Source organism: Ammospiza nelsoni, chromosome 6, assembly GCF_027579445.1.
Source record: "Ammospiza nelsoni isolate bAmmNel1 chromosome 6, bAmmNel1.pri, whole genome shotgun sequence".
In the NCBI taxonomy this organism is placed as follows: domain Eukaryota; kingdom Metazoa; phylum Chordata; class Aves; order Passeriformes; family Passerellidae; genus Ammospiza; species Ammospiza nelsoni.
This window is the reverse complement of record NC_080638.1, coordinates 61,653,489-61,680,250: the sequence shown is the minus strand read 5'-3', so window position 1 is coordinate 61,680,250 and position 26,762 is coordinate 61,653,489. Positions and strand designations below refer to the sequence as shown.

The 26,762-nt window shown below is 44.5% G+C and overlaps 2 protein-coding genes across 2 annotated transcripts; one reads left to right on the top strand and one right to left on the bottom strand.

The window, feature by feature from the left end:
• Positions 1 to 3,785: 3,785 nt before the first annotated feature.
• LGALS3 (galectin 3) lies at positions 3,786 to 8,962 on the top strand. Its single transcript, XM_059474536.1, has 7 exons — positions 3,786 to 3,841; positions 6,464 to 6,511; positions 6,648 to 6,670; positions 6,935 to 7,378; positions 7,527 to 7,615; positions 7,948 to 8,116; positions 8,710 to 8,962. Exons 3-7 carry the CDS (start codon positions 6,653 to 6,655, stop codon positions 8,863 to 8,865), a joined length of 876 nt encoding a protein of 291 aa, XP_059330519.1. The 5' UTR covers positions 3,786 to 3,841; positions 6,464 to 6,511; positions 6,648 to 6,652; the 3' UTR covers positions 8,866 to 8,962.
• A 919-nt stretch (positions 8,963 to 9,881) lies between these two features.
• DLGAP5 (DLG associated protein 5) lies at positions 9,882 to 26,497 on the bottom strand. The gene is made up of 18 exons (XM_059474319.1): positions 26,257 to 26,497; positions 24,950 to 25,152; positions 24,429 to 24,521; positions 23,925 to 24,009; positions 22,174 to 22,272; positions 21,371 to 21,444; positions 19,444 to 19,736; positions 18,894 to 19,012; positions 18,694 to 18,814; positions 18,180 to 18,265; positions 17,476 to 17,636; positions 16,662 to 16,754; positions 15,071 to 15,275; positions 13,849 to 14,059; positions 13,436 to 13,493; positions 12,161 to 12,314; positions 11,761 to 11,810; positions 9,882 to 11,097 (listed from the first exon to the last, which is right to left on the bottom strand). The coding sequence occupies exons 1-18, from the start codon at positions 26,495 to 26,497 to the stop codon at positions 10,975 to 10,977; spliced, it is 2,469 nt and encodes an 822-aa protein (XP_059330302.1). The 3' UTR covers positions 9,882 to 10,974.
• Between the last annotated feature and the right edge of the window lie 265 nt (positions 26,498 to 26,762).

Genomic DNA, 26,762 nt, shown 5'->3' with positions numbered 1-26,762 from the left:
AGTGAGGAGATCTGCTGTGCCTTACATCTCCCTCAAAGCCAGAGTGTTCCAGCCCTGCTCTGCTGACTCCTGGCCATAAACCAGCCTCCCCCTCCCTGGATCCCAGAGCAGAGCTGTGAGGCTCGGTGGCCACGCCTGGGTGTCCTGTGAGTCACCAAGGGATGACTCAGGTGAGGAGCATCACTGCTGTGTGTGCACAGGGCTCAGCACCCACCCCATGGGCGCTGAATCAGGGAATTGTGGAACGGTTTGGCTTGGAAGGACCTCAAAGGCCACTTTGTCCCAAGGGCAGGGACACCTTCCACCAGATCACGTTGCTCCAAGCCCCATCCAACCGCACTCCTCATCCTTGCTGCAGCTTGGGTTATTTAAGTTAAGGAATTCATTAGGTCTGGTTTTGATTTCTGTATCCACTGACTTTTGGTCACATTTTCTTTATCCTTATGTGTTGGGTTGCACTCGATGACCTTGAGTCATTCTGTGAGTTCTTTGTCTTGCATAACTACAAGTAAAAACCTCAGGGCATTGGGGAAGGAAAAAAAAAAAAAAAACAGGAAAACCTTTTTGGTTGGCGTTTGAAGCCTTTGAGTAAAACAATGAAAATAGGAATACATGTTTTCCATGAAAATCTTTCTTCCCAAAGACATTTTGAGGGAGTTTTAGGGAGGAAGGGAAACCTGTTCTGTGAGGAATTCACAGAGCCCTGTCTGAGTCACAGGCTCAGGAAGCTGCAGCTCCTCCTGCCGTGGATCAGGGATCCTCCAGATTTATGCCTTGAATCCTCTCCAGGTCCCTTTGCCCTAAAACACCTCCAAAGACATTGCAGTGTTTACTGTGGGCTGGGTGCTGTGAGAGGCAAGCACTCCCTAATTAAGTGCATTTCTCATTTACTAATATTCTTAATATCTATTACTTAATACACATGAAGTATAATGTACCCATTTCCCTGAAATACTCAATTTCCAGCCATTCCCATGGGCATCCCTGGCATTTTTACACCCTCAGGTTTGGTCTGAATCCCTGTGACAAGCATTGCATGAAGCTGCACGATGTTCAAATCCAGGCTGGGGCCCCGATGGAGAGGAGGCTGCCCCGTTTTAAGGAAAATCTTTTGGATAAGCAGAGTTGAACCAGAGGAATTTATACTAAAATTAATCAGAGCTGAAGTCAACAGATTTTTGCCTTTTTTTTTTTTGGATGTCAGCTGCAGCGGAGCCCTTTAGCTGAGGGCTAAAAGGGGCAGTTTGTGCCTCTAATGGCAGCAATTAGAGGGTGCGTCCCTCAGCAGCCTTTGGTCAGCCCTGAGTTGCTCAGGGAGGTGGATTAGATGCTCATTGTGGGTGTCTTCCTGCTGAAATCCTCTCTTCTGTTCGATCCTAACCTATTCCATTCCATTCCATTCCATTCCATTCCATCCCATTCCATCCCATCCCATCCCATCCCATCCCATCCCATCCCATCCCATCCCATCCCATCCCATCCCATCCCATCCCATTCCATTTCATTCCATCCCATCTCATCACATTCCATTCCATTCCATTCCATCCCATTCCATTCCATCCCATTCCATTCCATCCCATCCCATCCCATCCCATCCCATCCCATCCCATCCCATCCCATCCCATCCCATCCCATTCCATTTCATTCCATCCCATCCCATCTCATTCCATTCCATTCCATCCCATCCCATCCCATCCCATCCCATCTCATTCCATTCCATTCCATTCCATTTCATTCCATCCCATCACATTCCATCTCATTCCATCCCATTCCATTCCATTCCATACCATTCCATTCCATTCCATTCCATTCCATTCCATTTCCATTCCATCCCATTCCATCCCATCCCATTCCATCTCATTCCATCCCATTCCATTCCATTCCATTCCATTCCATTCCATTCCATTCCATTTCCATTCCATCCCATTCCATCCCATCCCATTCCATCTCATTCCATCCCATTCCATTCCATTCCATTCCATTCCATTCCATTCCATTCCATTCCATCCCATTCCATTCCATCCCATCCCATCCCATCCCATCCCATCCCATCCCATTCCATTCCATTCCATTCCATTCCATTCCATTCCATTCCATTCCATCCCATCCCATCCCACTCCATCTCATTCCATCCCATTCCATTCCAATTCATTTATTTTCCCTCCCTTTCCCTCCTCCCAGCAGCACAGTGCAGGATTTCAGCACAAATCCACTTTGTTCTTTTCCATTGCTGTAAGCCGTGGAGCCCATGGAGCAAACCAGAGAAGATTCACCCTCAACCTCAAATGAAATCAGGTTTGTTGAAATTCCAGCTGCCTCCAGCAGCTTCCCAGAGCCCATCCTCTGTGAAAACAAAGCTTTTTTAGCTTTTATTTTCTTCGTGGGGAAGGAGAAAATGTTCAGAATTTAAAATCTGTGAAAAACTCCAATCACTTGTGTTTAAAATTTTAAAAGTTTAATAGCAATAAAATGGTTATAAAAATAGTAATACAATTAGAGTAATAATAATTTGGACAATTTGGATTAGGACATTATGAGACAATAGAAACAAAGAGTTATGGACGTCCAGGTACCTTTTCTGGGCAGCACGAGCCTGAAAAAGGACTCACATTAACAAAGGATTAACCCTTAAAGCAATAACCTGTTGCATATTCATACAGATCATCCATGATGCATAAATTCCATTCAAACACAGGATTCTGTCTGGGCAGAGTCAGCTTCTTCCTCTGAATCCTGACAGTGCATTCGAGGAGGGAAGAAGTTCATTTATTCTGATAATGGAGCAATAAATTCTCTTTCTCTGAAAGATTCAGGTGTCCTGTTGCTGCTATCTCAGTGCAAGTCCTTTCTTTATAAAAAGTATCCTACATAGCACAGTTTCTATTTTAACATTTTTATAACCTAAAACTATATTTAACACACTACTTAAGAGAATTAATACAGCATAACTTTCTAACACAGCACATCTAATATTCAGTTTAATATTTGCCAAAAGCCAATCATAAAATACACATTTTTCACAAAATCCAGTTGCTGTTTTCCTGAGCTGGGGGAAGGGATGGAGCCGTGAGGGGCGCAAGGAGAGAACATCTGGGCAGGGCAGGGAAAGGAACGGGAACGGCCGTGCGGGGCTCAGACGGCCAGGAAAACCAAATATTCCGTGTTAGCATCGCCCGTGGGTGATGTCAGGGCTGGAAAAGGGGAAACACAGGGCTGGTGGGGGCTGTCACGGGTGTTGGGGCTGTCACGGGTGTTTGGGTTGTCACGGATGCTGTGGGCTGTCATGGGTGTTTGCTGTGGGCTGTCCCGGGTGTTTGCTGTGGGCTATCCCAGCTCTTTGTTGTGGGCTGTCCCGGGTGTTGGGGCTGTCCCGGGTTTTGCTGTGGGCTGTCCCGGGTGTTTGGGCTGTCCCGGGTGTTGGGGCTGTCCCGGGTGTTTGCTGTGGGTTGTCCCGGGTGTTGGGACTGTCCCGGGTTTTGCTGTGGGCTGTCCCGGGTGTTTGCTGTGGGCTGTCCCGGGTTTTGCTGTGGGCTGTCCCGGGTGTTTGCTGTGGGCTGTCCCGGGTGTTTTGCTGTGGGCTGTCCCGGGTGTTTGCTGTGGGCTGTCCCGGGTGTTTGCTGTGGGCTGTCCCGGGTGTTTGCTGTGGGCTGTCCCGGGTGTTTTGCTGTGGGCTGTCCCGGGTTTTGCTGTGGGCTGTCCCGGGTGTTTTGCTGTGGGCTGTCCCGGGTGTTTGCTGTGGGCTGTCCCGGGTGTTCCCGCCCCGTTCCCGCCCCGTTCCCGTTGCCGCCCCCGGGCGGGTCCCGGTGCGGAGCCAGAGCGAGCGCGGAGCCGCCGCACGCAGGTGAGGGATGGGGGGTCCCGGCGGGGAACAGGGGGATAAGGCACAGAAATCCTTGGGAATGAAGGGTTTGGGGCGCGTTCGTGCACCCTAAAAATGGGATGAGAGATGGGACGGGGGGGGAACCGCGGGCGCTGCGGATTGGGGCGCACGGAGAGACCCGGGGGGTTTTGGGGGTGATGGAGGGATGGGGAATGTGGGGGAGACCCAAAGGTGATTGTAATTCCTGGGGGGGTGGATAGCCCTGAAACCTTCTCTGGATTTAGGGATAATGGAGGGATGGTGGCTGGGGGGCAGCCCAAGGGTGTTTGCAACTTGTAGGGGGCTGGACAGCCCTGCCCCAAAATCCCTGCAGGGTGAAGAATCGTAATTATAATATAATATAATATAATATAATATAATATAATATAATATAATATAATGTAATATAATGTAACATAATGTAACGTAATATGATATAATATAATATAAATAATATAATAAGAGTATGTAAATAGTATATATTATAATAATATGTTATTATATTATTTATATTTATTATTTGTGTTATTTATAATTATTGCATCACAATATTATATTATAGCATACTATTATATATATTTTATATATATTATATTGTAATAAGTTTATATTGGAAGACAGACTGGACTTGATAAGAAATGCTTCTTAATGTGAGCCATTTTTATTTTCCTATTCCGCCAGTTACGTTTAGGGGTGAGCGGGTTTATTTGAATTCTGCAGGAATAGCAGAATTCAAATAAAACAGCAGAATTCAAAGGGGAGAGACCTGATGTTTCTTTCCCAAATAGAAGGTTTTTTCCACTTGCTGTGAGCGTAGGGAATGTTTGGGGTCAGCTCTGGGATGTTCCCTGCAGCTGATCCCTGCTGGGGCAGGCAGAGCTCAGGGGAGCTGGAGCTCAGCTGCCCAGATGCTGCTGGAAACCAGAGCTCAGGTTCTCAGTGAGGAGAGGCTGAGGGAGCTGGGCAGGGGCTCAGCCTGGAGCGAAGGGGGCTCAGGGGGATCCTTGTGGCTCTGCACAGCTCCTGACAGGAGGGTGGGTCTGGGAGGGATTCAGGCTCTGCTCCCCGGGAGCAAGAGACAGGATGAGGGGAAACGGCCCCACGTTGCACTGGAGGAGGTGTAACTGGATATTGTGGAAAATTCCTTCATGGAAAGGTTGCCCAGGCCTGGCACAGCTGCTCAGGGCAGTGCTGGAGTCCCCATCCTGGAGGGATTTAAAACCTCTGTGGCACTTGGGGACACAGTGCTGGGTGCGCTGGCTGTGCTTAGAGGGCTTTTCCAGCCCCACTGGAGCTGTGATTCCCTGCAATCCATCCCTGGGGAGCTGCTGAAGAGGGTGGGGATAAACCCCTTCCATGGCAGCTGGCAGACAACCCAGAGGGCATTTCCAGAGCTCCAGGAGCTCCAGCCCTGCAGGGACAGAGAGGAGGTGACACCGGGCTCCAAACCTGCTGCAGAGGATTGGGGTGGCAGAGCTTTAGTGGGTTTGGGGATTTTGGTACAGCCCCAAACTGCCCAGATGTGTGTGGGGACACGAGGCTGTGCCAGCCTGTCCCTGAGGGAGCAGAGCTGCTGCTCCAGGTGTAACAGGGGATCATGCAGGACCCCAGGGCAGCAGCACAGGGCACTGTGAGCACACCTGATCTGGCTGTGTGGGCACCCCCGGCTTCTCCTGCCAAACCCAAGGGGTTTAGGAAGAGCCCAGAAAGCAAATAAAGCTTTGGGACTCTGGCTCACTGCATTTCTGCCTTAAAAACCCTGAGTGTTTTGCAGGGAGAGGAGAGATTTGCTGGCTGTGAACTGGGGGTTTGTTATTCCCGGGGCAGGGCAGCCACACCTGAGAGCTTTGTGCATCTGAACAAAGCTGTTTCTTCCAAAGAGAATTTGCCTTCTCTCTGCTTTAAATTTGGAATTTTCCTTCTCTCCCCCCGTTCCTGCCTCTCCCTTTTCCCTTCTCTTATGAATGCTCCCTTTGATGGGAGGAGCCCAGCTGGGGCTGTTCCTGGGCACAGGCAGGTGTGTGTTCTCTGTGTGCTTGTGGACTCACAGAACTTGCAAAGCAGCTTTTATCTGCTGGCCCTCCCATGGAACGGGGCAGTTGTGGATGAGAGGGAGGAGAAATGGGACCTGTGTGGGTGCTGCCACCCTCCTGTGCCCATTCCAGACCATCCCTCCAGCTGGAATGGGACAGTTGTGACACATGGGAGGACAAAGAGGACCTGTGTGGGTGCTGCCACCATCCTCTGCCCATCCCAGGTCATCCCTATGGCTGGAATGGGACAGTTGTGGATGCATGGGAGGAGAAATGGGACCTGTGTGGGTGCTGCCACCCTCCTGTGCCCATCCCAGGCCATCCCGTGTGTCACAGGGTGTCCCCAATGTGCAGGGCTGGGTTTGCACCCTCTGGGCTGATGCTGCCCCTGCACGCCCCGAGGGTCCTGTTTGGGGTTTTTTTATGGGAATGGGAATCCTGGATGGTGCCTCAGGGCTGGGGGAGTGAATGACATCCTGGGAGTGCTGTGAGCTGTGGTGGATCCATCCCAAGGGCTCACCCCGGGGTATTTGGGCTGCTCTCCCAGCAGTGCCTCCCCTTTATCCCCCAGGTGTTGGAGCAGGATTTGTTCTTTGGAGCTGTCAGCTCTGCTGGGCAGGTACGTGATGGCAACTCAGCAATTCCCATCAATTCCCATCAACTCCCACTAAACTGAACTCCCCTCAAAAATTCTGGGTTTTGGATGGGACAGGTTAAGAATGACTGACACTTCTTTGTTTTTTGTTGTTTTTCAGGAAAAATGTCAGACGGTTTCTCTGTAAGTATGGATTTCTCTAAAAACCCGTGGGGGCTGTGGCTGTGGCCTTGCAGCAGAGACCTTTGGCTGGGATGGGAGGGAGCACATCCTTGCTAAGCTGCTCAATCCCCAGACCCTCTGCATTCTCTCAGCGGTTTTATGGAAAAGCCCAGGGAGTAGCTGAGAGCTGAGCTCTTGCCCTTGGTCACTGCAGGCTCTGGAGAGCTCGGTGTGATGCCAGCAGGAACCTCCCCCAGCTGACCCTGTCCTCTCCTGTGTCCCCAGCTATCTGATGCCTTGGCCAACAGCAACAACCCAGCCCCCTGTGCGCCCCCAGGCCAGGGCTGGCCCTCCTGGGGGAACCAGCCAGCAGCTCCTGGAGCCTTCCCAGGGTATCCTGGAGCACCTGGAGCCTACCCTGGAGCACCTGCAGCCTACCCTGGAGCACCAGGAACCTGTCCTGGAGGACCTGGAGCATACCCTGCGTACCCTGGAGCACCTGGAGCTTATCCTGGAGCACCAGCAGGACCAGGAGCGTATCCAGGAGCACCTGGAGCATTCCCTGGAGCTCCACCAGCAACAGGGCCGTATCCTGCCCCAGGACAACCACCCAGTGGCCCTGGATTTGGGCCTTCTGCTCCACACGGAGGACCAACAGCTCCACAGGGAGGACCAACAGCTCCTCAGGGGGGACCAACAGCTCCTCAGGGAGGACCAACCCCTCCCATGGTAATGGCTCCGTCACCATGAGGGTTTGTGTCCTCAGGGGCTGATGTTGCTTGGCCAAGGGAAGGGCGTGGGGCTGGCTGTCCCCAGGGGTGGCATTGTGCTTTTGAGATGGCTTTTTTGCTGACACCAAATGCCTGTTGTCTCCCAGAAAGTGCCCTTTGAGCTGCCCCTGCAGGCAGGACTCGTCCCTCGGCTGCTCATCACCATCACTGGGACTGTGAACCCCAACCCAAACAGGTACTGGGGGTTCAGCTCCCAGGGTGGGGGCACTGCTGGGTGGAACAGGGGGCTGGAATCTGCTTTCCATTCCTGAACAGCCCCTGCCTGGTGTAACATCAAATATTATTACAAATTCTATTACAATATAATACATGTAATAATAATTGTAATAATTGTAATAAAAATAATAATGTAATAATAATATTACAATATTATTACAAATGTGTAAATGCCCTGTTGTTGCCCTGTGGGGTCTGTGGGGTTTTCTCTCTGCTATTTTTGGGAAGCCCTGCAACAGAGTTCAGGGCTTTTGTGTGGCAAAAGCAGCAACTCCATTCTTGTTCTTGCAGGTTTTCACTGGATTTCAAGAGAGGGAATGACGTTGCCTTCCACTTCAACCCCCGCTTCAACGAAGACAACAGGAAAGTCATCGTGTGCAATTCCATGTTCCAGAATACCTGGGGGAAGGAGGAGAGGACAGCTCCCAGGTTTCCATTTGAAGCTGGAAAACCCTTCAAGGTACCAGAAAAACCCATCCCAGCTCAGTCTCATTGCACCAAAAGCACTGAGAGGGTTTGGGCAGCAAGGCCTGTGTAAGGACAATGATGCTTTTGCACAGGGATCAGCTCCCAGGGGTGTTTCTGGGGCAGCCACCCCATGTGCTGTCCCTACAGCACCTTCCAGCTCTTCTGACCCCCTCCTGCAGCTCCAGCTGCCCAGGACATAACTTCTGCCCTGCTCTGCTATCCCATGGGTTATGAAACCCTCCTTATTTACACCGTTGTTCTGCACAGTGGTTGGACAGGTTTCTGTAGGGTGTTTTCCCTGCTGGCAGCTCCTCTCACGAGGTGTTTTTCCCTGCAAAGGAGGTTCACAATGTGGAGCCTTGCTTTGAGGGACTGGCACAGGGATGAGGAGGCAGAAACTGGGCTGGAACACGGAGGAGGGAAAGCACAGGAGAGTTTGGGGAAGGCAAAGGGCGCTGGTGCTGCAGCTCCTCCCCACGCCCCAGGGCTGGCAGCACCTGCAGCCAGTGCCAGCCTGCTCAGGTGTGTGCCTTAAAACAGAACAAATCCAGGGGGTTTGGGGCTGATGTGGGGTTTTTCTTGCAGCTGCAGGTGCTTTGTGAGACGGATCACTTCAAGGTGGCCGTGAACGACGCGCACCTGCTGCAGTACAACTTCCGCGAGAGGCGGCTCAACGAGGTCACCAAGCTCTGCATCGGGGGGGACATCGCCCTCACCAGCGTGGTGCCCACCATGATCTGACTGGGGGCACTCTGGGCAAACCCTGCTCTGGTAGGGTGGGACACAAGTGCCTTCTCACCAGCTCACTGTGAGGAAATAAAACATTTAACCTGTACAATTTGATTTAATCATATCTCGAAAGATGCGACACGGTCCAGGTGAGCTGAGCTCCTGCTGCAGGGGCAGCAACAAGGAGTTTGATTTCTGTGGAGAGGAACTTGGGAAAGCAGCCTGTGGCACTCTGCCCTGGTCCTGTGCACAGGGGCAGCAATCCTCTAGGAAGTACAGAGAAAACCTGACAGCCTCTGAGCCTGACCAGGATGAGGCATTTCAGGAGAGGGCTCAGAGCTGGAGGAAGCAAAATCTCTCTGCGACACCATGGCTGGAGAAGCCATCCCTGTCCTTCATTTCTGCCCATCTGGGGCCCTAAACCAGGAACATTTCCCACCCCAGGGAGATCCCATCCCTACAAGTGCTGGATACTCCATGAATGGGTCACGAGGCTTGTGCTGCTCCCCACTCATCACCCCCGTGTGAGTCAAGAGCAGTTTCAAGGGTGGGGAGCTTTATTGGCAAGTTCATCCTGTGAGTCAGGCTGGTAAAAAAAGAAAAGAGAAGTATGTTCCCTTTGCTGTGAGTCACTGCAGTCTTGTCTGGAAAACAACAGTGCAACAGCCACCACTGAAGTTTCCAAAGCTTTCTCTGACGTGGCTCATGCTGTTTTATAACAGTGACTCCTTTCATGCTTTGAGTGCCAAGTTACAAGCAGAGTCCTTAAAATTCCCAGCAGATGCAGCAGTCTAGAGCAGCACACTGCTACCACCAGCATGGAGAAGCTGTGGCTGCCCCTGAATCCCTGGAAGTGTTCCAGACCAGGTTGGATGGGGCTTGGAGCAACCTGGTCTGTGGAATGTCCCTGCCCATGGCAGGGGCTGGAATTCAATGGGCATTGAGTTCCCTCCCAACCCAAACCATTCCTCAGCAGGAAAGTGATTAAAAGGATCCCTAGAACTGGAGTTAGAAATGAAGAAAATGAATTCCAGCACACATCAGCTTCCTCTTTATTCAGTGTAATCAGTACACAGCTTCCAGGTTAAAACTTAAACCCTGGCAGTGGCAGCCACTTTCTGCTGAGGGACTGAAATCTCAGCTTGGTTTGGGATCAAGGCTGGTGGAAGGATGTGTGTGTTACACTCAGGTCACTGGGACAAGAAGCCCAGTGAGGTATTTGTTAAAAATATAACAAGTGGTGGTGCTGTAATGCTTCTCCTCAAATCCACAGTCTACAGAACTGGCATGTTCCTTATGCACAAATATGTTACAGTCTGGATGGGGAACGCACAACGAACAAGATGAGAGAAGAGACTGAGCATAAACATGTCAAAAACAAGTAGAAAACATGGGTCTATAAAGATACTGAATAGAAAACTGCATCCTTAAAGGAAATAATATCAATGCCTATTTCAATACATCACCAGGAAAAGGTATTATCTGACTTAGAAATCCTTGTTCTGAGTTAGTTTCTCATATTACAAATCCACTGGTTCTTACACAGCAGGAAAACTTTCCCAGGGAAGAACTGCATGCATCCAGCCCTGCCAGAGCCAGAGCTGAGGCAGGTGTGAACACAGCAGACACTGCAGCCTGGGGGTGCACAGGTACCCCCAGAGCATGGCAGAGTGCTCTGGGGAGGGACCAGGCTGGCTGTCACCCCAAAGGTGCCATCCCAGCACATACAGGGCACGGGCACAGCTGGTGGGGTGGGCACCTTGTAATAACAACAAGCAATGAGGTCATATCAGGGTAGAAAAGCTCAAAGGTAACAGTTTTAGAACCTGGAGGAGACAGGAGATACATTAAATGATACCAACATAAAAATGCTTCAGGTTGCAGTGAGAATTTACAGCCAGAGGACACAGCAGGGATCACCAGAACACAGCCCACTACTGATGCACAGCAGAGCTTGGTGCACCACAGCTGCACCATCAAATGATACAAACCCTTTATCAGATCCACTACCATGGCCACTCTTCCTCTCTCAACACATTCCAGGGTAGCAGATTGTGTCCCAGACACCCTCTGTGGGCTTCCTCTTCATACAATTTACATATTTTGCATAGAAGTCACTTTTCATTGATCCCCAGAGGGACCAATGGGAGAAAACACGATGAGGTCACTGAATACTTCAGCTGCTGCAAACTTCTGGGCTTTGGTCTTGACTGGAGTGAAGGGGAGCTGAGCATCCAGCACTGGCTGTGGGAGGAGCAGAGTGGAGTCAGGGCTGGAGGAACACTTAAACCACAGAGCACTAAAGGACTCTGATTTTCCCCAAAAGCAGTTTTACAAGCTTATTTCCCAGGCATAAAATAAAAAGTGATTACACATGGTCTGTGCTGAAGAAAGACACTCCTTACCAAGTCAGTAATCTGTATTTTAAAGAGGATTTTTCACAAGAAAACCTACACCCAAATTCTATTAATTGCATTAAATGTGGAAGCTTTTGCACATCTACTTTTCCCTGCTGAATGTTACTTCCAGCTCTAAATGCTGAGGTGATTAAAAAAGATTTGGGGTAGACTTAAAAAATTCCAGGAAGAAAAAAAAGGCTGTTAATGAATATCTACAAGGAAATTTGTAAGAAACACAATTTAAAGGCTCAATCTGACAAGAATCAGACATGGTCCTGCTACAAATGTCTTGATTCATCCTACACTCTTTATGTGCAGTAAGGAACACCAGTGTGAGCCCAGCAAGGAGACAGCTGGAATGTGGTTTGTATTTAAAGTTACAGCAATTGGCTTGATAACATCTTTAAGAGTTTAATTTTCTCTGTGCAGCAACTGAGTCTGCAGCAAAGGTGAACAGTCCTGCAACGTGCAGCTTGCCTTAGTCAAATAAACTTGAAGGTCAACTTACCATATCAAAAGGATTTCTGTCAATGAGTGTCAAATCACTGCAGGAAACATCTGAAAAATAAGTATATAATAAAAAAAAAAAAAGTTAGTCTGATGCTGCCAAAGCTGAAAACACAGTAATGCTTTCTGTATTTATTAAAAGAAGAAATCCAAACTCTAAAATGTATTTATTTCTTTATATTGGCTTTCTCTTTCACATGTCCCTCAGAAACTGTACAGAGAAATCCAGGGGCACTGTTTGCTCATGTGCAACTTGTGTTTAAGTCACATCAGCTAAGGGAGGTTTTTCTAACAGCACCCACAAATCAATCTGATTTCAAAGAGTAATATTCAGATTATTATAAATTTTTAGGATAACAGAGGCCCCAGCAATGGCACCCCTGCAGCTCTGAGAGAAGCACCTGGCTGATGGATCTGTGGCTCTCCAGACTGAGCAGGGTTTGTCTCCTTCTCTGGGCTGCACATGGTGATGTCCTGTCCCTGCTCTGCAGCAGATAGTTCCATCTCTTCCATGCCATCCACTGCTTTTGATTCACTGCTAGAATCTCCCAGGACCTGAAAAACAGGGATTTTCTCTGTTCCCAGCCATGTCCTTGTTATGTCAGACCAAGTCCACACATCTCCCCTACAGATTTTATGGGCAGTTCAGGAAAGATTTAACTCCAGCACTGAGCAAGGCACAGGCAGGCCCAGGCTCAGGGTGAAGGCTGTGACTCAAATCCCAAAAACCCTTTAAAGCCTAAAAATCCCTCTGACAGGATAAGGGAAGTTCTTCAACAGGAAAGAAGGTTTTGAACTTCAAGTGTTATCTGGTGACTTTTCCTCCAGAAAAACCCATGAGCAGCACTGAAAGGTTTCCCCAGAGAGGAAAATCACCAACACTCATTTTAATAGAGAAAGGATGTAGTAAAAGCCATAATAAAAAACTAGTAATCAGGATTAAAAAAAAAATTATATGTAGGGGGATGGGAGGGGAAATGACTGCTGCAGTCATGCACAGATCCAAGCAGTGACAAATAAAATTTAAAGACTCCATTTCCAATGAAAGTTCCTAAAGGATGATTGACTCCAAAGCACCAACTTTCCCTGGTAGCACAGCATCACCTGAACTAGAGGCCACATTCCTGCTCTTTAAGGCTACTCAAACACAAACAATGTCACCAAGGCTTCAAACTTTTCAGGATATGAATTTCTGACACTTGGATTAGCTCTTTTAACTAATTAAGGAGATTAAGAGCCCAATCTTCTGCTGTGGAGGATGCTCTGAGTGCTGTTGCTTTTAGTCAGGGTCCATAAATACATTTAATGCATTATTATATTACATTATTATTGTACTACTTATATTACATAATGCATTATTATACTTTAAATGCATTTTAAAAACCCCCACCAGAAAGCAGGAGGTGGTGAACATTGCTTGTCCAAGTGACAAGTGTCCCCCTGGAGCAGCCAGGACCTCCAAAACACAGCTCTGAAGAGCAAGACAAGGTCCCCAAACTGCAGCAGTCCCCAGCTTTGCCCACCCAGAGGTAAAAAGCACTGCCCTGAGGAATACACAAGATTTCTAAGTGAGGATTTGATCAGAAATCCAATGGGCTGGGGTAATCAAAAGAATTTTTCCTTTGCTAGTAAAACCAAAGTATTTAAAGCACATCCATGAACAATGCATGACTTACCTTATTTCCCTCTGCTGTGCCAGCAGCCAGACACATTTCTTCTGCAGCCACAGAAATGCTGGAAGGGAAACCAAAACATTTTAATCCTTCTCAATCATCTTCATCAATCACCTTCTGACTTGTCCAACTAATGTTACAATTTGTTCTGCAGTTTTGCTGCCTTGGTTGGCACTGCTGAGCTACATCAAACTCAAATTTCCTGGGCAAACAAACTTCTGCCCCAGCAGCAAAATTACATTTGGGCAAAGCTCTTTAATATTTGCTTAAGGGAAGGAAAAGTCACAAGCACTTTGCAAACTTTATCACTGCCAAATGGAAAGGTAACATTTAATGGGTTTTAACATCATGTCTTTCAGTTCCAGCTCTAAAATGATTTGTACAAGGTTAATTAAAAGCTGCTTTAACATTCCTACCTTTGTTCAAGACTTTCAGGGAGTTTATCCAGGGGGGGAGTTTGCTCAGTGGGAAGTTGGTCCATTTTCAGACTCTGGGCTGGGTGGAGGTTGAGGGCTGATGGGGTTTGTTTTGCAGGTGCATCCTCAGGCTTACAGAGAGGAGAAGAAAGCAGAGATCTGATGGATGATCTTTGATTTGCCCGTTTTCCAGGGGTCCTTGGAAGCAAACCTGGGAAATGTATAAATATTTCATACATATTTCATTCCTACAGCAGTTTCCAAAAACTGAAATGAACTGATCACATTACAATTCTAACCAGAGACACAATTGTTTTTTGCTTGCTGAATCATCTTATACAAATATTAGATGGAAATCTTACATACACTTGCAAAGAGAAATTGAAATTCTTAACTTCCATCTCTCAAATCAGGCCATTTTAATAGAGTTTAAAAGACACAGATTCAGAACTGATGCTTAGAACAGAGTCTCTGCTGGAGTTGGCTTAAATCCAGTGTTGCTCAAAGCTTTTCAGAAGTTCCCCCCTACTTAGAAAAGGGCACATGAAAAAAATTGTTAGTTTTGTCATGAGAAGAGAGATCTGCACCCAAAAAAGGGAATTTAAAATCAAATTATGTACTAGAAATGTGAGAGAAACAGAAGTACTGGAAATACTGGCTGCATATAGGTGTCAATAAGATATAATGCTGGAAATGAAGTTCTATTTTGAGCACCTGTTAAAAAACCTGAACTATTAAACAGCTTTTACAGCAAACTGGATTATGTTACAATCTTGTTAACCATGAGCACAGATTATGAGTGGACTTTATTTGCAGATTTGAAGACAGCGCTGCAAGAGGTTTAATTAAAAAATAAAAATCCCAATTCCTGTCCTGCAGTTAGAGCATGTGAGCTGGCATTGACTTTGCTGAAGAGGTTCATCAGCTGAATCTGGGCATGCTCAGATTAGAATTTCATTATTAAATTTATGCTGGGAAAACATGAACCAGCTATTTCACCTCTGCCTAAGCAGGGATTTCATGCTGCCATAACCACTCAAATCAGCACATTCATGTACCCCAGTTCACTTTGGAGCCCTGATGTAATCAGGCACTGGGTGAAACAGTGTGTCCAGTCCTGGAGTTGCAGCCAGAACAAACAGCACAATTCCTCTCCCCAGTGAAATGGATTCAACTCTTTGGTCCTTTCAGATGACAAAAATCACAATTAACTGTCACCTACCTGAAAAGTTTTTCACAGGGCTTTCAATCCTGAAAAATCCTGCTTCAAAAACCACTTTTTCTGTCTCTGGCAGCTTCTCAGCATCTCCCCCCTGCTTCATCCTGTCCCTCATGGCTGCTTTGACAGAGGCCAGGCGGCTCCGGGCAGCAGCTCTGGCAGCAGCTTCCAGCTTGGCCTTGGGCACCGCACCTGGCACTGCCTTCTTCTGCAACGACAGAAACCTGGCTCACACCTGCAATTCTGCACAGGAGCAACTGCACATGAGCCTCTGCACAGGGGCTGCTGCCACAGACACAGCAAGGAGCAAAAGGAGGCTCAGAGGGGACCTTGTGGCTCTGCACAGCTCCTGCCAGGAGGGGACAGCCAGGGGGGATTCAGGCTCTGCTCCCAGGGACAGGAGCAGAGGAATTGGATGAATTTGTACCACAGGAGGTTTGGATTGGATATCAGGAGAAGTATTTTCACTGGAAGGGTTGTCCAGCCCTAGCACAGCTGCCCAGAGAAGGGTGGAGTCCCCATCCCTGGAGGGGTTTAAAAGCCATGAGATGTGGCACTTGGGGACAGTGGTGGTGGCATTGCCAGTGCTGGGGGAATGGTTAAATTTGGTGACTTTTCCAACCTCAACAATTCTACAATTTTATGCATCAAGGCCTCTGCCCATCCCCAGAACTTCTTGGGCTGCCATCCAGTTGTCATCACAGAGTTACCTTAACAGCATCAATATTTTTTTTTTCAAATGAATCTGCAGTTCAAAAATCCTCAATGTAACTTTTTTTCCTGATAAATTCAGTAAGATTTTGGAAGCACTGGGATGCAGGGACTCCTAGTGGCAGGGACACAGTGTAACCACAGGACAGACTCCAGGCAGTCAGTGAAGCCTCTCGTGGCATTCAGTTTTCCAAGGGAAGTTTTGTTTTGTACCACCTGAAGAGTTCTGGCATTTATGGGCAGCTCCCACAGACCACATTCCCTCTGTTTTCCCATGCCTGGAATTTCTTATCCATCTTCACCTCAATTTTATAATTAGTTAAGCAGTCTCAAGGAACTTAAGAGTTTAGGCAATGCAAATACAATTTATATTCAGAAGCAATTCTATATTTCAAACCAAAGAGGAGATAAAACAACTCACATTACAGCTTATTTTGCAATAAGCACTAACTTATTTTGGAGAGTGTCAGTTCCATTTGTGCTTAGAGAAGCAGCAGTTTAAAGCCACCCATGGTGCTGGCTTAATGGGACACCATTACAATGGAGCACTCCCTGCTCCAAACTGGCACTCACTCCCAAATTCCTGGGTGGTTTACTTCCCAGTTATGTCAGTGGCCCAGATAAATTGTTTTACATCTGAAGAGTAAGTTTACATCCTAAATTTAAGAGCTTTGTCTTACTAGCATAGAACCCAATGACTCCAAAAATACATTGTTAATTCTTAGTTCTAATCTTAGCAGCCAAAAGAGGCAACTGGGACTAAACCCACCAAATAATACAAGAGAGGTGAGGGAGAAGGGAGAAAATCCCTGAGAGGAATTTCACTTAATATTCAATCTATCTAAAGAAGCCATGCAAGATGTGCTTTAGGGGCTATTCATACCTTGACAACTGCTTTGCTTGGGACATCAAGTGGCTGCCAGTCATTGCCTTGGAGCTTCACCAAATTATCAAATTTTTTATTCACATCTTCAATCTGTTGGTCACATTTAAGGAAAGCAAAAGAATACACTGTAAAATAACCTTTATTCAAACAAGCAGTCTTCCATCCTGCAGGAAACAGCTCTCAAATACTTCTGAAGAAGCAGATCAAACTTTTATACTTTCTGCAAAGAAGTCAAAATCTGTGACTAGGACCAAACCTGTGACTAGGACCATAACAAGTCCATCTCTGCATTTAATTTAATTACTTACAAACTCCTTTGTTGAGAGCTCTTTTGGTAATTCAGATTATATTTCATTGTGAAACTAAAGAAAGCATCAACAGAGGAAAAGAGATTAAGGTTTTCTACCACCTAAGCCGAGCCCTAAATAGAGTTATTGTAATTTCTGCATTATTCTCATACTGAAGAATGGGACCCCTACTTTTCAGGTGAGCTTCAGGGATTCTCCAACAACTGGGAGGTAGACATTGTGACTGTATCCTCACTCCAAAACAGAATAAAATTTGGCCCAACATAATTATTCCAGAGACAGACAAGGCACACAGCCCAAAAACAACACAGAACTGGTAAATTAATTATAACTCATAGTATCTCAACTGGAACAATTCACTGTCACCAAGTGTTAAAACAAAAACCTGCATTTTTTACATTAAAGATAAAAAATAAAACCTGAATATTAAAAAAAAAATCAATACTTGGTTCATAAATAACTCCATCAATTTTATCCTACTAAGTTAACAAGCAAGTACATACCTGAAAATTAACCATATCCCAAAATCCATCCAGGTCTGTACATGTTGTTTCTTTTTCACCTCGTTTAAATTCACAATTATCAACCAGTCCTTCAAACTGTTTGAACCTTTCTCCTATGAGCAGCCTTGTCTGACCAACTGTGGAGCGAATCAGGTCTTTAGCTGGCAGCAAGAAGAAGAAAAACACAGATATCTTGGATAAATAAGTGTTTGAGGAGCCTGGAATTTGTTGTCCCACCTATTGCAAACCTGCAATTCAATTCAGATGGAGCTTTCCTGCCCAATTAAATGCTCTGAAGTTGCTTCTTACAAAAAAAAAAAAAAAATTCTCTCTCAAGTGTTAAAGATAAGCATTGCTGGAGTCATCTGTATTTTCCCAGATAAGGGCACATATTCCACATTAAAAACTAATCTTATTTTTAAAAACCAGCTTGGTTAAAGTTCCTACATTTAAATACTGACTGGCAATAGAACAACTATTTTGATGTGCACTTTGTTCACTTTATCAATCACCATCACTGCAAGTGCTACACAAATTTTAGGAATAGGAGATTTTGCATCTTGAGGCAGATCCAACTCTAAACTTTCTCTAGCACAGCTTTGCAGATTATTTTTTGCTATTTTGCAAACAGCACATACATGTCCTTCTCTCTGTCCCATTCAGCTCCCAGAACCCTTCTGGTGCCCACTGCAGCTCACTCTTACCATCCTCTGGGATGTCCAGCTCAAGGTTTCCTTCCCACTGCAGGCACTGGGACAGCAGCCTCTCTGTCTCAGCCCGAAGAATGTTTCTGAAAATACAAGGATAGAGAAAAAATAAGGATTTGGAGAATTTCCTGACTTGTGGTGCCTGTTAATGATAATATCCTTTTGCTCTCAGAGAATCCACAGCCTCTGAGCTGAAGATTGGATTGTTTTATTTTGCTGAGTGGCTGAGGTGCAATTTTTTTTCTACTGCTTTCAAGCTCATGATCCTTAGGAAAAGGTGTTAGTCTCCAGAATTTTACTTTCCTTGCACTTAGGTGCAAGGCAAACAGGTACAAAAGTTACCTTTTGTACCTTAAGGTATAAAAAAGAATGCAGGAATATCTGCCTACTCGGGTAAGAGCTGACAGACACCAATCAGCATTAAATTAAGCTGATCTTTAGAAGAAGTCTCATTTTTCTTATTAAGAATTTTCAAATGGACATCAGGGAAGTGAAACAAGTGAAGCCAAACCTGAAATAGGGCACATCATGCTCCTGCTCTCTTGTATCATCTGACTTCACTGCAAGTGCTGTTGAGACAGGAGTTGTGCTGTTTGATCTCTGAGTGGAAGTTCTCTCCTCTGATTCACCTGCTGAAAAGTATGAAAGGAATTTGTTCACAATCTGGTGATAATTAAAAGCATCAGCATAAACTAAATGTGAACTTCCTACCTCCTCCTTCCAAACTTGTGCTCATTTGCTGTTCTTGAATGCCTTTAACAGAAGGTGAAGGCTGACTTTTTAAATTAGACTTTTGTGCTTTAGTTTCACTGGATTTTTCAAATATTTTGCTGGAAACAAAAGTACATTTAGTTAAGACACAGTGAGAAAGTGACATCAAATATGGGCGAATTTCACAGAAATGCAGAGTTTAGAAGGCAAACCTCCACAGAACACTAAATAAATAAATAAATCAGTGCAGATGGATACAGGGCAGAGTCTTTGACAGCTGCTACTCAAGCATGGACAGAATAATGGATTATATCCCTATCTGTTATATTATATTGATTATATCCATATCCATTATTATATCCATATAAATTCACCCATTTCTGCTGTTGTGTTAAGTCCATATTTAAACAATGATAGAAACCATAAAGATCAGGTGTTACAACACCACAACACTTTGTTAAAGAGTGAATCTTTTTCTACAGAAAAATGATTTTTGGTATCCCCACAGAGGTTCACTTGCATTTTAGGCCCCATTAGAAGGAAGACTTACATGGGAGATTTTGAAAAATTCCAGACAGCGCTGGGTGTCAAAAAAGCATTTGCCCTTGAAGGAGACATGGGTGTCACAGTGTAGGTTGCCAATCCACTCAGAGGCTGAAACACAAAGTTTTGAGGAGCAAAGGAGCGTGTTCTGGGTCTCCTTGGAGAAAAATTGGTGTTTTCCACTGAGGTTTGTTCTTGCTGAAGTTCTACTGGCATTGAGTGCTTGGAATCAGCAACAGAACTTTTCAGCTCTGGTTCCACTCCAGCATTTGTCTCCACTTCATGTTCAGAAGAAATTATCTGTAACAGCATAGATAGACAAATCATCAAATCATGTGTTTGCAATAGGCATGGGCTGAATTATAACAGGAGTGTCTGACAGCCACCAGGAAGGGAACAGCTTAAGGTAAATCAGCTCCTAAACCAGCACACCTGGACACAAGTGATGAGTTACCAACAAGTCCAATCATTTTCTGACACCTGCAAATAATTCTAGAGACAGAAGTAACACTTCACTGCAAAGAATGCAGCAATCCACTCCAGGGGCTAAAGCAGAACACCTTACCAACCAAAACAATAATTAAAATTGACAAATGCTTGCTCCCTCTGCTAGAAATAAAAGCTTTAAGGTGATAAAACCCTCAAGAGCAGAATTACTGGCTCCAAACCCAACTGGCACTGTTGAATAACCATAGTTTATGCACATACTCCAATCCAAAGACTGAATGCAAACTGGAATAGGCTGATAGCTGAGGAATGCAACCCAAGTGCAGTTAGCACCACAGAATGTCATTAAAAGAGGAGAAAAAAATTAAACAATAATTCACATTCTTATGAGATGAGTGACCAGATGGTCACACAGAACACATTTCTGAGCTACCCAATTGAGATTGTTAGCTCAAGCCAGCCAGAAAAACTTTGGGTGTTTCTCAAGAAAATATGCATCTTCAACCCACTGAAAGTCTTGTTGTACTTCAGTCACCTCTGCTAGGAATATAAACCTTGAATTTTGCTTTTAGCCAACATTTCCAATGAGCTGCCTGTGGTTAGCAACTGGCAGGGACTCCTGCCTGTGAAGAGGTGCTTGTCCAAGGCAGAGAAAAGTGCTCTCACCTCCTGTTTGGGTGTGGTTGCACAATCTCAAACACTCCAGAGCACAGCTCAGTTACAGGAACAAGGTGGAGATGGGAGGTGTGAGAGGGAAGAGTGGAGCAAAAGGAGGAAAAAATCAGGGATAGCTGTTGCACAGAAATGCATAAAAAATTCTGGAAGTGATGACACCAAGAGCCACAATGATTGCCTTGAGCTGTAAATCATGCAGAGAATAGTGCTCTCCTTTGCAGAGAACAGCATTTCCAGCCTTATTTTTTGGTGGTTCAAAACCTAAAATTTAGGTTTTTATTAAAACCCTAAATTTTAAAATGTGTTTATTTCTCAGCTTCTAGAGTCTCATACTGTTACCTGAGCAGGAAAAGGATCCATTCAGAATACACTTCAAAAATTTACAGCTGCTTGATCAAACCAGCAAAGCAATTTTATTTTTTTGACTAGTTAAAACATCAGATATGTCATGCAAGAACTTCTTGTCTATTTTAAATCATTGTCCAGATCCTGATTAGTAATCAGATAATTCATCAGCCATGTCCATATCCATGGTGGGGTTCTTGGGGTTGTCCTGTGAGGGGCCAGGAGTTGGATTGGGATGATCCTTGTGGGTCTCTTGTAAGTCACAGCATTCTGTGATTCTACATGAGCACTAAATTTGATCTTAAATTTTAAAATATGGCATTATAAATACATACAAGTCCTTCCCAAATTCGAGCTTATTACTGAAATTACTGCTTTTATGTTTGAGCACTTCAGCTACAATGACACAGTTATTGGCTCTTAAATGAGTTTTACTGCTTTTCCATTTCAACTATTACATGACCTACCTTTATGGGTTCAGGTTTTACTGCTTTCTTCTGCTTTCCTGTTGTGTTTGCTGCCTTTCTCTGTGACTGGTTACCTACAAAAACAGACACTCCCAGAGGTCAAAAAGGCAGCTGATTCATGTAATCTTTCACCAAAACACTGCCATAAAAATCCAGTTGCTAAAGATAGGGATAGACTGCTTTATTTCTTGGGTGGGAGGTGGCTACAGGGAAGAAATAGCATTGCAAAAGTTCATTCAAAAAAAAAAGCCTGGCCTAGGATTTAACAGTGTAGTAACAGATGTATCACAAAGAAAACAAACTCATTAAGCCATCAATCTTTACATCTTGCCATATAGTAAAAATAAAAGTCACCTTATTTCTTAAAAGGTTGGAGAGAGAGTGTCAAGCCAATTTGAATTTAGATTTTTAATTTCAATATGGCTTAGGAATTCTGTTGGTGAACTGAATTCCAGTAAACAGGCAAACCCAGACAGAGAGAAATTCCTCACCTGAAGAACAAAGGCTCTCATCTCTTCCAGAGATGCTCCTGCTCACACATTTAATAATTTTATGGCCATAAACAGCCAAAGTGCCAATCTGTACCAGTGCTGGCTTTGTTCTCTGAGTCTGTAATTACCATGTGGACATGGATGCTCCACACTGATGGGCTTTGTGGGAAGTGTTGGTTTCAACATGTTGATGTAGAGCTCCAGACAAGAGTCTGGGTGATGCAGCACTCAGGCCTTTTCTTAGATGATAATTTGGCAAGATTTAAATGCAGTCTAAGGTACAGCTGAGCTTCACAGCTCTGCCTCACTTACCAGCAGCAGCAGCAGTTGGTTTCAGCACCTGCCTGGCTGCAGCAGCAGCTGCTCTGGTGACTCTCACACTTGGGGCTGGCTGGGCTGCAGGCTGCAACACTGCAAGAGAGATTAACCCAGAGATTCCAAGTTTAATGAGGAGCTGCACTCAAGTAATAACAAAGTTTCCATTTTATAGCAATCAGGAATGCACCAGCAGTTATCAGTTGCATGGGTTTGTCAGAATGAGCAGGGCTGGGTCAGTTCAGGGCACAGCCAGGCCCTGGCATGCAGGCAAGGCACTGAGGGATCCTGACTGGAGGTGCTTTTCCTGCACAGCTCCATCTGTGTGTTTGATGCCATGCACAAACTCCTTTATCATAACATTAATAAGGAATGCTCCCCACTGCTCCCTGCAAGCAGAGTCAAGGCCCTCCCTGTTTTACAGATGAAGTTTTTTAGATCAATATCTTTGCCATGGTTATTGGCACAGCTGGAAGCTAAAGCAAACCATTGGTGTAACAAAGTGATGCCCTGGCCATTATATGAAAGATTTCCAAGGTTAGAATTTAATGCAATCTAACAAAGTACTCTTAAGACTAATTTGCTCTGAAATATTTTATAAAACATGACAAGTTCATGCACTGTATCACCCATCATCATCATCATTTTCATCTTTGTATTTTAGCACTGTTTCTAACAGGCTTTTAAAATGACAGCACTTTCCTGCACAGACAAATTTCATGGGAGCTCTTTATTCCATTCCCTGCCTGTCTGAAATCCCCACTTGGTAACTGTTCATGCTATTCCTGTCTTTATTGTCAAGCTGTGATTCTATACAAGCTAGAATGAAAAGTTGGGCCAAAAAAATCACTGGGTAAATAAATAAACATTGGATTTATCAAACATTCACTTCCCAAACATTTTTATATTGGTGTTTCAAAGAATCACAGAATGGTTTGGGTTGGAAGGGACCTTAAGGATCACCTCATTCCAACCTCCCTGCCATGGGCAGGGAAGTTTAAGTACATATAATGCATATTCTTGATTCAGTACAAAAGAAATAATCAATTTTAGAAAGAAATAATCAATGGATGACCATTTTGCAAGAATTAAACATTTTAACTGTTGTATCAAATACTAATAATACATCTTTTCAGTATTCACCAAGGGCACTACTGAAATTAAAGGTCTGCAGCTTGCTGACTTGATTAGATTAATGATGTGAAAGTCATTTCACTCTGAATTACTGAATATCTTGCATTAACATCAACATTCCACATGACTTGGTTGTATCCACTTAAGGATCTCACTGAGCTATGAAGAAGAGTTTCTGATCCAAGGCATTCAAATCTCTTAAAGGTGGCACAGGTTGTTTATTTTTAACTGCTGTTTTCTTAAGAAATACCTGTAATTGTGGCACAGAATGAGACACTACCTGTGATATTCTTCCTGAGGCAAACCTCTGTCAGCTCCAGGAGCTGAGACATCTGGCAGTTGTGCAATTTGCCTACTGACCTGTTTCTTTTCCCTCTCCCAGGGGCAATAATCAGTAACCAGGACTGTCAGAGCCCTGCATTCCATTTCCCCAGCCTATGGAGGCAACAAGCTCCTGTGAGCCCTGGAGCCACACACTTGATAATTCACCAGCTGCTGCCCTTGGTAGAAATGGCCATCTTAAAACCTCCTCCTTCCTTCCTACACCCAAAAATGTGCTGTGGGTCTTTCTCCCCAAAAATACCCAACTTTCAGGTTCAGCTGTATTTCCATACCTTTCTCCTTTTCAGCCACTTTGGCTGCACTCATCTGTTTATGTCCTGCCTGTGTAGAGTGTACACTCTGCCCATGGGCACTGACCTAGGAGAAAAACACCAAGTTTTTTTGTGAATATCAGATTTCCAGAAAATCAGCAGCCCAATTTCTTTCCTCATCTATCTACCCTAGATTATAGTGAAGAAAAAAGTCAAATAATTTGGCACAGGGGGCTTTAAAAAGTAGAGAGACATTAAGGATAACTTAAAATAGATTGGTTTAGGGATATGTTATTGTGCATTATCCAACTAGTTAATAAACTGTCAGAAAAAGAGTGAACAAAAATATTTAAGCAACAGTTTAAATATCTTGAAAAACCTGACTGACAAACAGATCCAGAAAACCTGTGCTCTTTTCTGCTTGTACTGATCTAATCAAACTTGTAAAGATACTACCCTGAGTCTGAAATTTCATCCCTTTCTCTAAATTTATTCACTGAAGTTATAGATACATAAAAAACAAACCGTAGAGGACTTAGGTGCAGTTGGTATCATGGTTTTCCCTTCTTGGAGCTTGGCTTTTGACCGAGTAATCCTTCCAGAGAAAGCAGGAGCTGCCTGAAAACATCCCCAAGGAAATGAGAGTTTATTAACTCCTTTTTCCCTTTGTCACTGAGACTGAGCAAGAAGCATAAATGTGAAAAACAACATGTCTGTGCAAAATGCATCAAGTGTGAAAGCTTTGACTAAATATGAACAAGTTACTGGTTCCAAAATAACACAGCTCTTTCATTTGTGGATGAATCATTCCAATTTTTGAACTGAACATAATCACAAACACAAAAATCCACATATCATTAGTACTATTTCCAGCTTTGTTTAGAAAAGAGAACGAGCCATATTACTCCCCGATCATAACATTAATAAAGCATTTGCAAAATAAGCAGTTTATTTGAAATAACACACACATCTTGTACAAAAACATCAATTTAAATGGCGTACACAGAAGCAATTCATTGAGATATGAAATATTTTCTCATTGTTACCTTCTCTCTTGGCTTTGCCACTGCAGGTTCCTCAGCAGCAAGGAACCCAGGTGCAGCTGGTCTGTAGAGCCCAACCTTGAACACCCCTTTCTTGGCTCTCTCCCTCTGCTCCTGCAGTTTGCGAAGCTCCTTCTCCTCCTTGTAGCGCTGCAGCATCTCCCTGCGCTCGTTCATCCTCCTGGTGCCTGCACTTGGGGCTACCCCTGCAGCACACATGCAGGAAAGATGGGTGAGGAAATCATAAAGATGGTTTCGGAGCCAAGAAGAAGTCAGAAATTTCCAATAAACTTTGCTAAGGTAGAAGAGGAACTGACTGGAATCTCTAGCGAGTTTTAACCCTTCCCACTAAAAGGGAATTCAATGGTAAATTTCAGCTTACAAATAGAATTCCCCAAATATGCACCTGAGGATTACTAGAAACTCACTCCCATTTCACAGGCTTGCAAGGTTACTGGTGTGAAAATTAACACCTCATCTTCTTATTTGGTTTATTTGTACCAGTTTCTCTATTCAAACACTTGCAACGTCATTGAAAACTCAGCTTTAGATACCAATAAATGAGAATAAATGAGGCAGAAGTTACATGAAAGAATAAAACATTAAGATGTTGCCAAATTTGAATTATGTCTACCTGAAAAATTAATATCCACTTAAAGTTGAAATTTATTAAAGATAATCAAGACAAACTTATTAAATTTCCTATTTGATAATATTACATACAGACTGAACTCCTATTACTATCCTCCAATAACTTGTTAACATTTTTAAATATTAACTTAATTTCTTAGACCACAAGCATCCAGGGGGCAGAATTCAGCATATATGCAGGCTCTGTTTTCTGGGAGGAAAAGAAGTTGTCCAAAACTAGCTATTTTCAAAATGCAATCATATAATGCATTTATCCATTAATAATTTTATATATAATATAAAATTGCCCATTGCTAAGCACACTTTAAGTACATGACAGGCATGTGTATCAGATGGTATTTTAGACTGGAGTTTTTCTCATCTTAAAGGACAAAGCAATCATAAATGCACCTCTGTTGAATATTAATAACAAAATGCATTCTTCCTTTAGCTGCTGCAGACAAACCAGAGCAAAGCTTCATTCACACCACAAAGGTACAGCTGTATTAAGATTTTATTGTCTTGATTTTAACACTTGGAAAGGCTGATAGGGTTTTAAATCTTCAACTTTTTTGTCAAATTGAAATGTTGACTGTTATTAGGTTTCTGTGATAACGCTACTAAACCTACTTACAATTTTTAACACGTAAAAAAAAAATCTATAGCAATTCTTTACTTACTCTGTTTCCCATTGCTGCTCTCTTGAGAGCACAAGTCCCTGGTTTCCTTGAGCTCAGAAATTCCCCTGTCCTTGGGGAGCTGAACATTGACATCTGCCAGCCCCAGCTGCCGGCCCTTTTCGAAGAGCTTGTGCCTGTTCTCCTTCTGGAGGATGGATTTCCTGCGGGCAAGCTTGGTCCTGAGGGCTTCTGTACTCAAATCCTTCTTGTATCTACTGGCAAACTGGGAAGTAGCAGCCATCCTGATGACCTTAGACAACAAGCAAAACACTGTCATGATTTGTTTTCCATTTTTGTTAATGTTATGAGCAAAGCCCTGAATTCTTTATTTCTGTACATGACCAGAAAAACTCAAATGACAATTTCAGCAATGACTCTTTCAGCAATTTCTCATGATTTTTATTCATTCCAGGGACCAGTTTGGGTGTTGAGTGTCACCCAGTGTGGCACAGAAATAGGAGGGGACACTGCCCCCATGGCTGGGATTGGCTGGGCTGCTTTCTCCA

Excerpts from the sequence above, each read along its gene's own strand:
- LGALS3 (XM_059474536.1), top strand. Across the intron at positions 7,616-7,947 it reads GTGAACCCCAACCCAAACAG|GTTTTCACTGGATTTCAAGA; the intron begins GTACTGGGGGTT and ends TTGTTCTTGCAG. Across the intron at positions 8,117-8,709 it reads AAGCTGGAAAACCCTTCAAG|CTGCAGGTGCTTTGTGAGAC; the intron begins GTACCAGAAAAA and ends TTTTTCTTGCAG.
- DLGAP5 (XM_059474319.1), bottom strand. The coding sequence starts at position 26,497 with ATGGCTGCTACTTCCCAGTTTGCCAGTAGATACAAGAAGGATTTGAGT. Across the intron at positions 19,737-21,370 it reads TAAAACCTGAACCCATAAAG|ATAATTTCTTCTGAACATGA; the intron begins GTAGGTCATGTA and ends ATGCTGTTACAG. Across the intron at positions 17,637-18,179 it reads GCTGGACATCCCAGAGGATG|CTAAAGACCTGATTCGCTCC; the intron begins GTAAGAGTGAGC and ends TCTTGCTGCCAG.